Source organism: Jaculus jaculus, chromosome 4 (assembly GCF_020740685.1).
Source record: "Jaculus jaculus isolate mJacJac1 chromosome 4, mJacJac1.mat.Y.cur, whole genome shotgun sequence".
NCBI lineage: Eukaryota > Metazoa > Chordata > Mammalia > Rodentia > Dipodidae > Jaculus > Jaculus jaculus.
In genome coordinates, this window is record NC_059105.1 from 35341355 (window position 1) to 35355538 (window position 14184).

The 14184-nt window shown below is 37.2% G+C and overlaps 1 protein-coding gene across 1 annotated transcript in view; it reads right to left on the reverse strand.

The window, feature by feature from the left end:
- Positions 1–14184, reverse strand: part of Pard3b (par-3 family cell polarity regulator beta) — a 1086921-nt gene that overhangs the window by 926660 nt on the left and 146077 nt on the right. The window contains exon 2 of the mRNA XM_045147062.1: positions 13987–14088. Within this exon, the coding sequence (XP_045002997.1) occupies positions 13987–14088 (102 nt within the window). The remainder of the gene's footprint in view (positions 1–13986; positions 14089–14184) is intronic.

Consider the following 14184-nt stretch of genomic DNA (forward strand, 5'->3'; position numbering starts at 1 on the left):
GCAGTTTTAAAGAAAAACCTTACAATTGTATCTCTTGTCCAAAAATCCTGTACAACCATTTTTCATGTTTAAGAAATTATTTACTTTAACACTCTTTGTGTATAACTCAACTACAATAAGAAAGTCTGTTTAGAAACTGCTCTGCCTTAGATGAATTCCTAAATCATTTAGACTATACTTTAAACACTATAACCAAGACATTGGCATTGCCCCAATGTAAATGATGAGGAGCACAGAGCAGATGCCAGGTTTATGTGTGCTTACAGCTCCACAGCTAATGGACAGTGAAAGGAGACATTTTAAAACAATGATTTGGCCGGGGTATTAATCAAATGGATGTCATAATAAAAGATTGTGTGTCAAAAATTCAATCCGGAGCTACATTCCTCTCCTTATATGGAGACACTACCATTTTTTTTTAAATCCGTATGTTATTTATTTCATATAAAGAAATATACTGTCAAAATAGTACTCAAACTATTCCAATGATAATTATTTTCATAATCCAAAAATGACATTTTCCATTTGGGTTAATAATTAAAATCTTTAAAGACTTTAAATCACAAAATACCCATATTTCCTTTTGGTAACCTTAGACCATCAAGTACTATGGTTGAATACAAGAAACACTTTGCCACTTAAGAGGAAAATATTTGTTTTAGTAAAATATTTTTAAAAATTCAAACCAAGATGTTGAATTAAATTATTAGGGAGCAGGTCTATCTAAGTATTCATTTCAATAAGTCTAATATTATTTCTCAACTGTTTTACTTCCAACAAGTGGTAAAGATTTAAGAACTTCAGGGTTTCTTTAGTTGATAAAGACCTTTTATTGCACAAGTTTAAAATCTAGTAGAGAAAGCTAGAGAGATGGTTTAGTGGTCAAGGTATTCACCTATGAAACTTAAGGATACAGGTTCTGCTCCCCAGAATCCATATAAGCCAGATGCACATGGTGGCACATGAATCTGGAGTTCTTTTGCAATGGCTAGAGGTCCTGGCATGCCCATTCATTCTCTCTCTCTAATAAATAAATAAAACATTTTAAAAATGTAATAGAGAACAAAGTCACAAGGTTGGCAAGGCTGAAATATGTAATATAGATAGGAAGTATCTTGTATACACTAATAGGGAAGCCAACGGAGGTTAAGATGGAGTCTTGCAAAGAAGACTGGTTAGAATGTAACTATGCAAGGACAAGGGTCAAGCAAGCATGAATGGCTTACTAGAGCCATGTTGAACATTTGTTTAAACAGTTGTTTTCTTGTGATATCCCTTACTGTTATTTGAATACTTATTTCAAATATTAAATAATAACAATCCCATCTAGATTTTCTTGGGACAAGCCATTTTGATAAATAACATACCAGATAGATAGATAGATAGATAGATAGATAGATAGATAGATAGATAGATAGATAGATAGATAGATAGATAGATAGATATTTCAAAACTTAAAGATTAAAAGTAACTTAGCCAGGGATGGTGATTCATGCCTTTAATCCTACCATTCAGGAGGCAGAGGTAGGAGGATCACTGTGAGTTTGAGAACAGCCTGAGATTACATAGTGAATTCCAGGTAAACCTAGGCTAGAGACCTTGCCTTGAAAGACCAGTAAAAAAAACAAAAACAAAATTTAACTTAGCCAACTAGAAGAGGCATTCTATATTTTGGTGGGTTATATAGGAGTACAAGATTCACCTCAGATTGAAGTGATTACTCCCATTATGTTCAATCATTTATAGTTAAATACTTATCTTTGTTAAATAGAAGCTCCTATTTGAAAAAGGTGCATGTAAATAGTTTGAGTGTTTATGCCTTTGACCTCAGGTCTCCCGAAGGAAATATCAATGGCGGTTTGTCACGTTTCAATCACTTTCTTGGGCATATTAGTCTTTGTAGTCGTTTGTATTTGATGTTCATCACAGTACTTTGCTTTCAGCCATCAGAACACTGAATCTGCAGATACTTATTCTTCTCACCAGACACATCCATCTGCCACCTCAACACTTCCAGTGCTTTTATGAATTCTTACAGTCTCATTGACTATCTCATGCCTTCTAAATACAGCAAAATATTCTGTATCATTAGGGAAGAATGGCAGGTTCTACAGCTAGTTTGAAGAGCTTTAATTATCATGTACTCACTTCAGAAAAAGATAATTATGATTTCAATGTTACGATGCATAGGACCTCTGTCTATTCATTAATTGGACATAAAACACATTGAATATTTCACAGAAAACTTTCCCAGGGTCCAAAGAATGAGTTTTCCTGCTTCCTCAGGAAAGAAATCCTAGTCCTCCCCAGCTATGGCCCACAGCTCCCTGGAAGTTTCTCAGCTGCCCATGCTACACCAGGGATCACTTGGCAATCTTTGCCTAACTTATAATAATGATTACTTTGGTAAAGAGTAGAAGGGGAAGAACCACCCATCAAATCAAGGCTCCATCTTTTTCAAGATGACATGGAAAAGAACCTCTAAATATTTTAGGACATCTGCAATTCTAAGAAACTGGAGTAGGTCCTGGTACTACCTTCATACCACTGAGGAATGATATGAAAGATTATTCCAGAAAAACTTTCAACCATTATGGATAACAAAGATCTTAAAAATAAAACTATACAATTCTTAACAAATAGAAAAATATAAATTTTGCCTATTCAGTACTATAAGAAAACAAAAATTCCTGGAACTTCCATTTCATCTTCAAACATTTTGAGGAGCCTATTTTTTTATTTTTATTTTTATTTTTTGGTTTTTTGAGGTAGGGTTTCACTTTGGTCCAGGCTGACCTGAAATTAACTATGTAGTCTCAGGGTGGCCTTGAACTCACAGAGATCCTCCTACCTCTGCCTCCTGAGTGCTGGGATTAAAGCCATGTGCTACCACGTCCAGGGAGGAGCTTGATTTTTTTTTTTTTTAATGAGAATTGAAAACATTTTAAAGGAAGAAGCTAGGAAACATGCAGAATCATGAACCATGAAAAGTCAGAGGACTTTCCAAGCTGACTGTATATAGAAATGAAAATGGAAGGACAAGTGTATCCTAGTAATAGGAGAGTAATGACTATTACCACCCCACTCCACCCCACCCCGACACAACTGGAAAACAATCTGTGGTCACAGGAGAAAAAAAAAATCAACTAAATCGGGTTTTAATCTTAGCAAGTAGATGGCTTATATTACTGATGCAACTGGAGGTTCTGGATGAGGATGAATTTGAATTGACCAAACTCTCACACACCACAACATTGTCTGGAGCTGTGCTTCCTGTGATGGCTTCCACCTCACAATGGAGCCTACCTGACAGTGGTGAAAAATCAGAGGAAAGGCCACCAACAACAGAAAGGCAAGCTCTTTCCCAGCCACCCTTAGCGAATCTATCCTGACGCATCCTAAAGCATTCACTCAAGCTGAGTCACGTGACCATTCCCAAAGTGACCACCAACACAGGGATGGCCACAGTGGAGGGCCTTTCAGAGCTCACCCTGCCTGGTGGGTAGTCCTATGGACCAAGGTTATATGGGATGTACATGTTGGCAGGTGATGTCTCTAAACTGAGTTGGAGTTCTAGGAAGCAGAAGGAGAGAGCAGATGCTGAGTTAAGCAAAAGACACTGGGGCATGTCAGCCAACTCTGCATTTCCAAATTGAAATGTGTGCCTCCTAGGCAGGCTGCTCCAGCTCTCTGACAATTGTGATGAAACTCAATGAGGAATTCCTGGCACATGTGTCTAAATTCTTGCTTGATATATTCTCACAAGTTAAGAGTCCATGGCTTACAAAGGAACATGGGTTTCATTGTACAGCTAGGTATTATATTAAGCAGAAATACACTTCCTTGAACCATCACTAAGCCAACTTGTAAATTTATCCCTTCTTTTCTGTTATTACCCAAATGTTTGAGGACATTTAGTAGGTTCCCTCTAAACCTTTATTCTAAAGTATATTCCCAGGTTTTTTTTTTAGTCTCAACAGCATGACATACTTTCCTTTCTACATAAGTTAACTAAAAGCTTAGTAAAATTTATATTTGAAAGGTGATCTATTCATAAAATCTCATTTCACCTTCATTGTAGTTTGTTTTAAATTGATGTGCAATGGATATACTAACAGTCTTGAAAAATTAAAATTGTTCTAAGTCTATTATCAAGTCATAATGCTGAGATTTTTTTAAGTTTGTATGTATATACTTCTTTCAGATAGTCAGTATATCATTTCAATTTATGGCATATTGCAGTTCTTCCATTCTGTCTATAGCTAACATTGCATAAATATTGGTGTTTAAATTGTACTGTACTATATAAGTTATTAGAGGTTGCAACTGAATTAGTTTCTGTACTATTTTATCCCTCTTATAAAAGTCCACAAAAGGAGGTGTTCTTCTTTAATGCTAAGGAGATGTCACTTGATTTTTCAAAACTGATTCATAACATAAAAAAGAAGGAAAGTGCAAAAGAGAATTTGAATTTGAAACAGCCAGTATTAGGTTCAGTAATCATGTCATAATTCCATAAGTGAAGACTCTATATTCATAAGATGGAGAGTCATACTTTATTATTAACTACAATATCACACACTTCAAGACTTTTAATAGCTTTTTAACATTTTATTTTTATTTATTTTTTATTCGATAATGAAATAGGGAGAGAGAGAATAAGTGTGCTAGGGCCTCCAGCCACCTCAAATGAACTCCAGATGCATGTGCCCCTTGTGCATCTGGCTAATGTAGGTCCTAGGGAATCAAACCTGGGGTCCTTTGGCTTTGCAGGCAAACATCTTAAGCACGAAGTCATCCCTCTAGCCCCACTTAAAGACTTTTAAAAAGGTACAACTTAAAAGTCCAAGCCTAAGGAAACTGAATATTCTTATTTGATAAAAGTGTATTTGTAAGTCAAAGCATTTACATGAAATTTGGAACAAGTACTTCATAAACACCAGTTCCAATCCCAAAGCAGCCCATAATGTCTGTTTGACTCACAGTCCAGCTAATTAAGAATATATAATTTAAGCTCGTAAAAATAGAAGAACCAACATGGTAAAATATCAACTTGGGTGCATGGCTATGCCCAGGAAATTATTATATCTGTTTGTGAAACTACTAAGAAACTACACTAAACAGTTTCTTTTAGCATCATGAGTCATTTGTCTCTACTCAACTACAGTATCCTTGTTGGCCTATCTGAGTGTTTTCTTCTACCTCCCATTAAATCATGGGACAAACAGATATCCAGCGACTTTGCTTTTCATAACCCCCACCACCTTTCTTGTGATCTCCTTTCCTAAAATAGAGGTGCTATCCTTCATCCTCCCTGACTCTTGAAAGCACTGCCACCTCTCATTAAGTACCCAGTGAACCTGCACATACACACACCTGCATGTGCATGCACATGCACAAAAAGTTTATCAAGGTTCCAGATTCTTGAGAGGCCCTCGGCAACCATCCCCACACTGCAGTTTATGCCTTGTCTTCTTAGCATGTGGAAGCTTGGACAGTGCTTCTGCCAATCCACATTCCATTAATGAGGTACATTCAGTTCTTTTCCTTTCAGGTATCTACCTTTCTTCTATATTCCCTTGTTATCTCTTCCTAAATATCCTCTTGAGTGAAGGGAGTGAGGCCTTGTGAAGTCACTATTACCTTCGTTCTAACCTCTCATCCATTTCTCTCAGAGTGGCTCACTGTCTTTACACAACCAGGGCTAGACACTTCCAGACTAGAGTGAAGAGATGCAGTGAATGCCTCAGGATGACTGCCAACAAGAGGTGAGAACCAAAGTGACTACTTGAGGGACCTGGCAAGACAGCCTGGTTGTTAAGTGCTTGCCTTACAACTGCGGAGACCTGAGTTCAGATCCACAGAATCCACATATTTAAAACAAGAGAATAAAAAGATGGGTGTGGTGGAGTGCACCAATAATCTAGGCACAGGGCAGGTGGAGAGAGGTGGATCCCAGGGGTTCACTGTACAGCTTGTCTACCCTACTTGTCAAATTCCCAGCCAGTGAGAAACCCTGTCTCAAAGGATAGTAAACAATGTCTGATGAACAACATCAAAGATTGTCCTCTGGCCTTCATGTGCACATACATGTGTACTTGCATGCAGATGCACAACAACACACACACAAAGTGATCTCTTTGATTCACTACAGTTTGTGTGTGTGTGTGTGTGTATACATAAATATATATAATTTATATTTCACTTTAGCCTCATTCTCATGCAATGTGGCTAGGACAGGTGCAGCTGATTTTATAAATAAGATAGCTAAAGTAAAAACAACAACAAAATTGCCAATTCCTAGTCCTCTCCCTGGTAAGACTCTACATCTTGCTTTGGTGAGGCTGATTTCTGATGGGTGTTAGTGGGATGCAAATTAATTAGCTCAATACACATTTAGCTAGTGGTGATGTGTGACCAATTACCCCAGACCATTTTGGAAGAGAGGATGTTTTGTGAATCATGTATACTATTTGGTATAATTTCACATATCACAACAATATTGTAATTTGTAGGTTACATAATTTTAAAAAAGTGTTTTCAAAAGGAACAGTCATCCTATGAACTCGGGCATACATATACCTATATAAAGAGCTTCAAAAAAAATGAGTGTGCAAAAGAAGATTTTCAGAAATATATACAGCATTACAGCATATGGCTAAAGCCATACAATACAGGCAAAAAGTGCTCATGGATTCTTCTGCCTTACATTCTTAGCTGTAAGTCAAACATTACTGGATCTCAAATCCCATTGTTCTTGTCTACTTCAAACTTGAAATTTCACGCTCATATTGAGCTTTTTCTACTATTTGGACTTTGTTGAGTTTAGCGACCTAATAGCACCAACATGCTTGGTAATTTCTTCTCTTTCTAGCCTTTGGTGAAACTTTTGTATTACAGACAAACAAGCCAGCAGGCACAGGAGAGGTTTGCCCTGGCATGCCTCTGTACATGAACGTTCCCTCTGTCTCACAATCACATGTATGCACACAGGCATATGATAGCTGCCAAGCTACTGAACTGCAGAAGGCACCAGGGCGTCACATCTGACATGGCCATCATCAGGATTATTTCAGTTTAAGTTACTGTCTCCCAGCACCATTTATCTTTGCCATAGTAAGGTTGCAAAGACATTAATTCCAAAGAGCTCCTCAGGGGTTAGTTCATGCCCACAAGCTGCCTCCTAATGAAATATTTAAGAAACAACATAATTTCTGAGGGGTGAGGGCATGGACAATTAGAAGCCCTCAATTCTAGTTCCAATTCTATCAAGGACTAAAATCAAAGATGTTCATTAAACACTAAGAAGTCCAGGTGCTAAAAAAGAAAAATTAAATTTATTCTAGTCTTAAGCAAGCATAACAAACATTTAATGGGGAAAAAGCTTATAAAGTTGTAGTAGACAGCTCCAGGTTCACTGAGATGAACTTTCAGACCAGACAGAGTTATGGAGGAAAGAATATTTATTGAAGCTTCCAAATCCAGGGGAAGTTCCATAATGGCAGAAGAAACTGGCCTGCCTTCTCAGGACCAAACACAGAGAGAGAAGCACAAGCCAAAAAGCCACACATCACACTTCAGGAACTCCAGCTAGGCACACTTTGCATATCTTTAGATTGAAATCTGAAACCCACCACCACACCTTAAGATCCACCCAGTGACACAGCCACCAGCCAGGTGGCTACAAATGCAAACTACAAACAAATAAAAAACTGAATATATTGGGGGCCATCTATTCAAACCACCACAAAAGTTAAGCTACATAATAATATCTAAAAAGTTTCATGGTCCTAGTTATAAATATTAATGTTCAATATTTAAAATGTTATTTATATAAAATTACAGGCATAGAGTATCACTTAGGATTGGGGAAATCTATAAACATTCACTAGGCAAAAATACAATTTGGCCTGATCTTAAAAGATCATAATAATTGAGCAGCAGGTACAAATATGTTTCATATATATGTACTATTTTCAACTGTATTCTCTCACACAGCTTCTTAACCTTCCTAGAAACATCATGAGAAAAATAATTATTTATGACTCTTACTTTACCAGTGAGAAAATTGAAGCTCAGTGTAGTTGGTTTACTTAAGTCCACAAAACATGTACTCAATGATTATTAAAATAGCTATAAAGGACCCTGGCATGCCCATTCTCTCTCTCTCTAGCTGCCTCTCCCTACCCTCTCTCCTCTCTCTCTCCCAAATAAATTAAAAAGATATTTTTAATAATAGCTAGAAGGAGCTAGCTATGGTTGCAGCACTGGAAGTATAATGACGGACAACACTCAAATCCTCACGGAGTTAAGCTTCTTATAATGCAGTATAATCTAGATTGCAGACAGGGTGAGGACAGAGCAAGGATCAAGGACAGGACAAGAGGAGCCTACACATCACATCATGATATTTTAAAAATATATACATGCACAGGTTTAAAAAATGCTTTATATTGAGATGAAAATCTTACTGACAAAATAAGCACTTAAATTAATTCAAAACGTTTTTAAAATTAGTCTATTTTAGCATTTCCTCCTCTCAAGCAAAATATAGCATACATGATAAATTGCTCAGGAACACACTGGAAAAGTCACATGCTTCATCACAACCAGTCACTAATTTTCAATAACTGAATAGGAAGATATGAATTCCAAAATCACAAACAAGTTATAAATGCAAAGAATTTTCTCTTGATTCTCTCAGAAAATTTAAAAAAAAAACATAAGTACATATGTTTAACATCTACCTTTAATGTCCGTGTCTTATTTTGGGCATTAGATTAAAAATATAACAAAAAATATTTTCAAAGCATCCCACATTCATAAAGTGCCTCCTCTGAGCTGGTTGCCAGATAACTGTGATGTCCACTAGAGGGCACTCGAATGTGCTTAGAGAACCAAGGCTGTAGATGGAGTGTTTGGCTTAGGTCACTAGTTCAATAATTGCACAAAGCAGTCAATTTTAAAACCATATTATCTACCTGAATGTCATATATGTTTACCAAAAGATATGTTCTCATAAAAGTATTCCTATTAAAAAGTCATTTATCACATCATGATAATATACTAATCCAAATGCTTCAATCGTGTTAGTAAGTCCCTTCTTGTAAAATTATTTTGAACAATTTAATAACTTTAATAACTTTTGAAAAGCAATACTAAATAATAACTGCAATAATCTTTGTTAAAACCTGTTAAAGAATATATTGAAACAGTTTCTTTGATGTTTTAAGGCTTAAATTTAAAGACGGTTTAAATAAAAACTTGTGAGTAAAAAATACAATAACAACATTGCCACAATAATTTTATTAAGGTAATATTTTCTTTACATAATACTACCTTTAAAACTGTATGTAATTTGCTTATATATTCTTCTACACTAATCCTATAAAACACTAGCAGTATCTCCACTGAGCAATGGTAGGACCTGAGGCTAACACAGATGCAATACTTGCCCAGGCACACATGACTAACAAGGTGAAGCTGAGATGACAGTGATACACGTGAGCACCAGATTTCCCACGTGATTCAGAGCTCCTTCCATGACTGCGAAGACTCCATGAGTCACTGGCACTCCTCTAAGACCAGCCCCTCTGGTTGGCAAAAGTTAGGTAATGATAAAGGTATGGTGCTATGTTAATGTATCATACAATGTAGTTTTACTTTTGTTTACTTATAAAACCACCATAGCAATCCAATTTCAATAACAAAAATTACAGGTTGCCACATTTTGATATCCTATTGAAGTTGTCTTCTCCAAATGAGACAGAAAATAATAACAATTAACAATGGTAATAATTACTTTAAAAGTTTAAATTTAGTAGCAACGCCATGTGCTTTAAAAATCATCTGCTTACAGAGCCGGGCGTGGTGGCACACGCCTTTAATTCCAGCACTCGGGAGGCAGAGGTAGGAGGATCGCCGTGAGTTCAAGGCCACCCTGAGACTACAGAGTGAATTCCAGGTCAGCCTGGACCCGAGTGAGACCCTATCTCAAAAAAAAAAAAATCATCTGCTTACAAAACTAACTCAACTCAATCAGACCATTCTCTCATTATATATATCCATTTCTAAAGTGTACTAGGTAGGTTTTCCACACACTAAATGGCCCTAGGGAACATTGATTTCAGATTGGAAGTTCCTACCCTTATTGACGCCATGCTATCAACAGGTCCTTGCCACTTCTTACCTACAGCTACTCTTTTCTGGGAGTGGAAGTGCTCGGGCTTTACTGCAGTGATTACATTCATACATCCAAGTCTCTTTGTGCCCAATTCTGACCATACCCTATAGTGACAGAATATTAGCAAGCCAATTACCATTTACTCTAAGCTAACTAAAGTGAAATAAATAAATAAATAAATCGGTCAGAGTAGTCTTTCCACAGCAGACATAGGAATAGTAAGGAAGAGTTAAGATTGCAAAGGGAGTGTCAGAACAAATAAACATAATAATCATGCTTTCTTTTCCCCCTTTTTTAAAGGAAGAAATGAGAAAGATTTTTTTTTTTTTTCTGGCAACCTCAAAAGTACAAATTCTCTTCAGCTCTGCAGACCAATACCAGTCAGGCTTCAGGGAGAAGCATTAAAGTGCATTAAGAGAATGACTCAAGCTGTACGCACAGCTCATAAACCTGCTGCTACACTTTGACTGATTATCTCACTCTTCACCTCATTGGATAATGGTGGTTAGTCCCATTAAAAGAGAGACTACACAGAATAAAGCAGTTTCTGTGTCTAGTAAATGTGTTATGGTTTTAAAAAAGCATTTGCTGAGATAGTTTTCAAAAGGTAGTTGAAAAGAGTTCTGTTGGACAAATCATTTTCCTGGATGCTGTCCATGGAATAGACTTCCTGTAATGAGGTCTTGCATAAGGCTATGGTGAGACACTGTCTTCTGGCCTTTCTTAAATTTGGTATGTTTCAGCTTTTCTTTTTTGTACATAGATATCAGTGAAATATAAGTTGGGAACCACCTTCTTTATGAATAAACAAATACCTACAATATTTCAAAGGAAGAAGTTGTTTCTAAGAAAGAAGTAGAAAATAAAATAGAAAAAGCTAGTGAATGCCCACTCTCATAATTATAAATACACACACACACACACACACAACACACACAAACATACATATATATATGTTGTTCTTTTACCATTCAAAAAAGGCTAGGACAGGAGAAATGCTATGAGTTCATTACCAGCCTGAGCTATGTAGCAAATACCAGGATACCAGGCCAGGCAATTAAGACCCTATTTCTAGAAGAAAAATGAATTACATTAACTATTGGGAGTCACCTGCAAAAGCAAAACTTACTTTCTCACTCATTAATACTGCGACTGTTAGGAATTTTGTTTGTAAAAACTTGTACTCACTTGCTATTAACACAAGGGAAACAGAAGAAAGAAGCCTTCTGGCTCCTGTATTCTAGGAGCTGATAGTCTAGAGAGAATCCCCTAATGAAATAGCTGTATACCATGAAAAGTAAGGCAAGTTTGAGTTCCAATTAGCAAATATAAAACGTAAATGTATATTGTGTTTGCAAAGATTAATATAAATTTTAACAATTAGAAAAAGAATACAAAATTCTACCTGAGTTCAAAAACCACAAATTTATATCTCAGGACAATTTAACACACACACACACACACACACACACACACACACACACACCTGAAGACTATAGAAAAATAAAAGCAATATAAATTAACCATAAATTAGCCTACTATAGGCAGTGTGGTACGGATAGACACTAGAGAAAACTGGAAACAGCTCCACTTTGGAGGACACATTAGCCATTGATAAAAAGGAGCCCAACACAGATAGTTATACTGAAAAACACCAAAATCCAAGGTATTACCACTGAATAGTTTATTTTTACAACTTTCTCAAATTAGTATCAAAAGAAAAATTCTACTAAACCAATATATGTTCAGTGGAAGTATTCCAAAGTAGGTGGTATAATGTGTTCAACCTTTCTGAAATATTCAATTTAATGTATTTTCTGTCTGTGTGAGGGTGGCTGATGTGTGTGTAGATGTGTGCATCCACTATTCATGCACAGAGACCACAGGAGACCACTAGGTGTCCTGTTCCATTGCTCTTCCATGTGTTTCTCTGAGATGGAGTCTCTTCTCTGGACCTGCAGCTGCCATTGTCATGAGGCCCAGGGATTCTCTGTCATCCACTCCCCACAGGAATGGGATATAGGCATGTGTGGTGCAGTACATAGCTCTACAATGCTAGAATGATCATCCAACCAAGCACGGTTTGTGGGAGGAAAGGATTTATTTCAAGCTTACAGATCCAGTGGCAGTTCATTCAATGGCAGAAGCTGCCTCTCTTTCATAAATCCAAAAGGAAAACACCAAAAAGTCAGCAAACACCAAAGAGCTGCAGCAAGCATGCATCCTCAGAGATCAGACTTCTCTCCACACCTTTGGGGCTGAAATTTTAATTTGCTCCCCCCCCCCCCCAGTGACACAACCTGTCTAACAGGCTGCTGGAGACTTAAGCAAAAAGTTTAACTTTAATAAAATTATACCTGACATGCATTTAATCCTGGCACTTGCACTCAAGAGGCTGAGGCAGGAGGATCACTGTGAGTTAGATGGCAGCATGAGACTGCATAGTGAATTCCATGTCAGCCTGGGCTACAGTGAGACCTTTTCTTGCAAAACTAAAAAAATAAATAAGTACCTGAGATCATGGGGGACATACACATTTGAATTATAGCATGTGGGCATATATACAATACCATCCTATTAAGTCTCCCCCTTCTGAGAAAGAGAAATCACCAGTGAAGATACTCAACAGTATGCAAGCCTCATATTTGGCCAACCAGGCCAAATGAGACAACGGGTACAATAGTGGCACATCTGTTATGCGGGAAACCAACTGTTCTCTGATTTGACTGGAGGCCCACTCCATGGGAGGGAATACATCCCTGATACTTAAATCCGACAACAGGGGTAGTCATGAGCCCTAGGGGATAACGTCTGCTGCTGTTTGGCTAAATGTATATACTATGCTCACCAAACTGCCCAGAAAGCACTTCTCATAATGTTCATACCCATATAGTAATTCTACTCTCACTTTGGGTTACAGAACCTTTACTTTTGAGATAGCAGTGACCTTGGGATGTCAGAAGACACCATGGTGCTGAGAAGAAGTGACAGAGGAGTGCTCAGCACTGAAGTATCTCTATCACAACTTCCAAGGCTCAGAGTCTAATGCAGAAGAGGTGGTGGAAAGAATGTAAGAGCCAAAGGAAGGGTGGGGCTTCTTACAATGTGATTCCCCCAGACACAAAATGGCCTGGATATCCATGACCTCGCAGTGCCTGATACTACACAAGACCATCATAACAGGAAGAAAAGATCATGACATCAAAATAAAAGCAACTGGTTGAGATGGGGAGGGGATATGATGGAGAGTTTCAAAGGGGAAAGTGTGTGGGGGGGGAGGGATAACCATGGATATTGTTTACAATTGTGAAAGTTTTCAATATATGAAAAATAAAAACCAAGAATATCACCCAGTATATTGTGTCATCTGCTATGAGAAAAATCTTAACCATTGTTCACAAGACCTTCTTCGCCATTGTATTCTCTACCATGAAACACTAAATTGTTCAAACCTCAGACATTACATTGAATATATAGTAAGTGCCAGGAATAAACTCCAGAGGTAACAGCAACAATCAGAACTCAAACACCCGCAGTGGCTGACACTAATTTACTGAGATGTGGTGAGAGCCCTTGGGAATAACCTATCTGCTAATTAGGCCACTGCACACAAGTTCCACAACACTGACAGACTTTATCCAAACAACTGATGAAGAACTTTGATTTATTGGCTGTCCAGGTGAAACATGAACAGATGGTATCTTTTAATAATAATTGACACATGGGTTTGTTAAGGATTTCAATCTCTTGAAAATATGTAGCTCAGCAGAGGAAAACAAAGTGGAACTGTTATCATTGTCTACCTTATCTTTGTCTTCAACAACATCTGCCAGGACATCATCTGGATCCAGGATTCCTCCATCTGTGTATTCTAAGTGATGAATCTTCACCCAGTATCCTGGATCCTGTGGCAATACAAGTAAGTTCAATGATTCAATCTTTTTTCAAAAAGTTAGATTAATGTAAGAAAACTAGACTTATAAAAATATGCTTTAGCAATA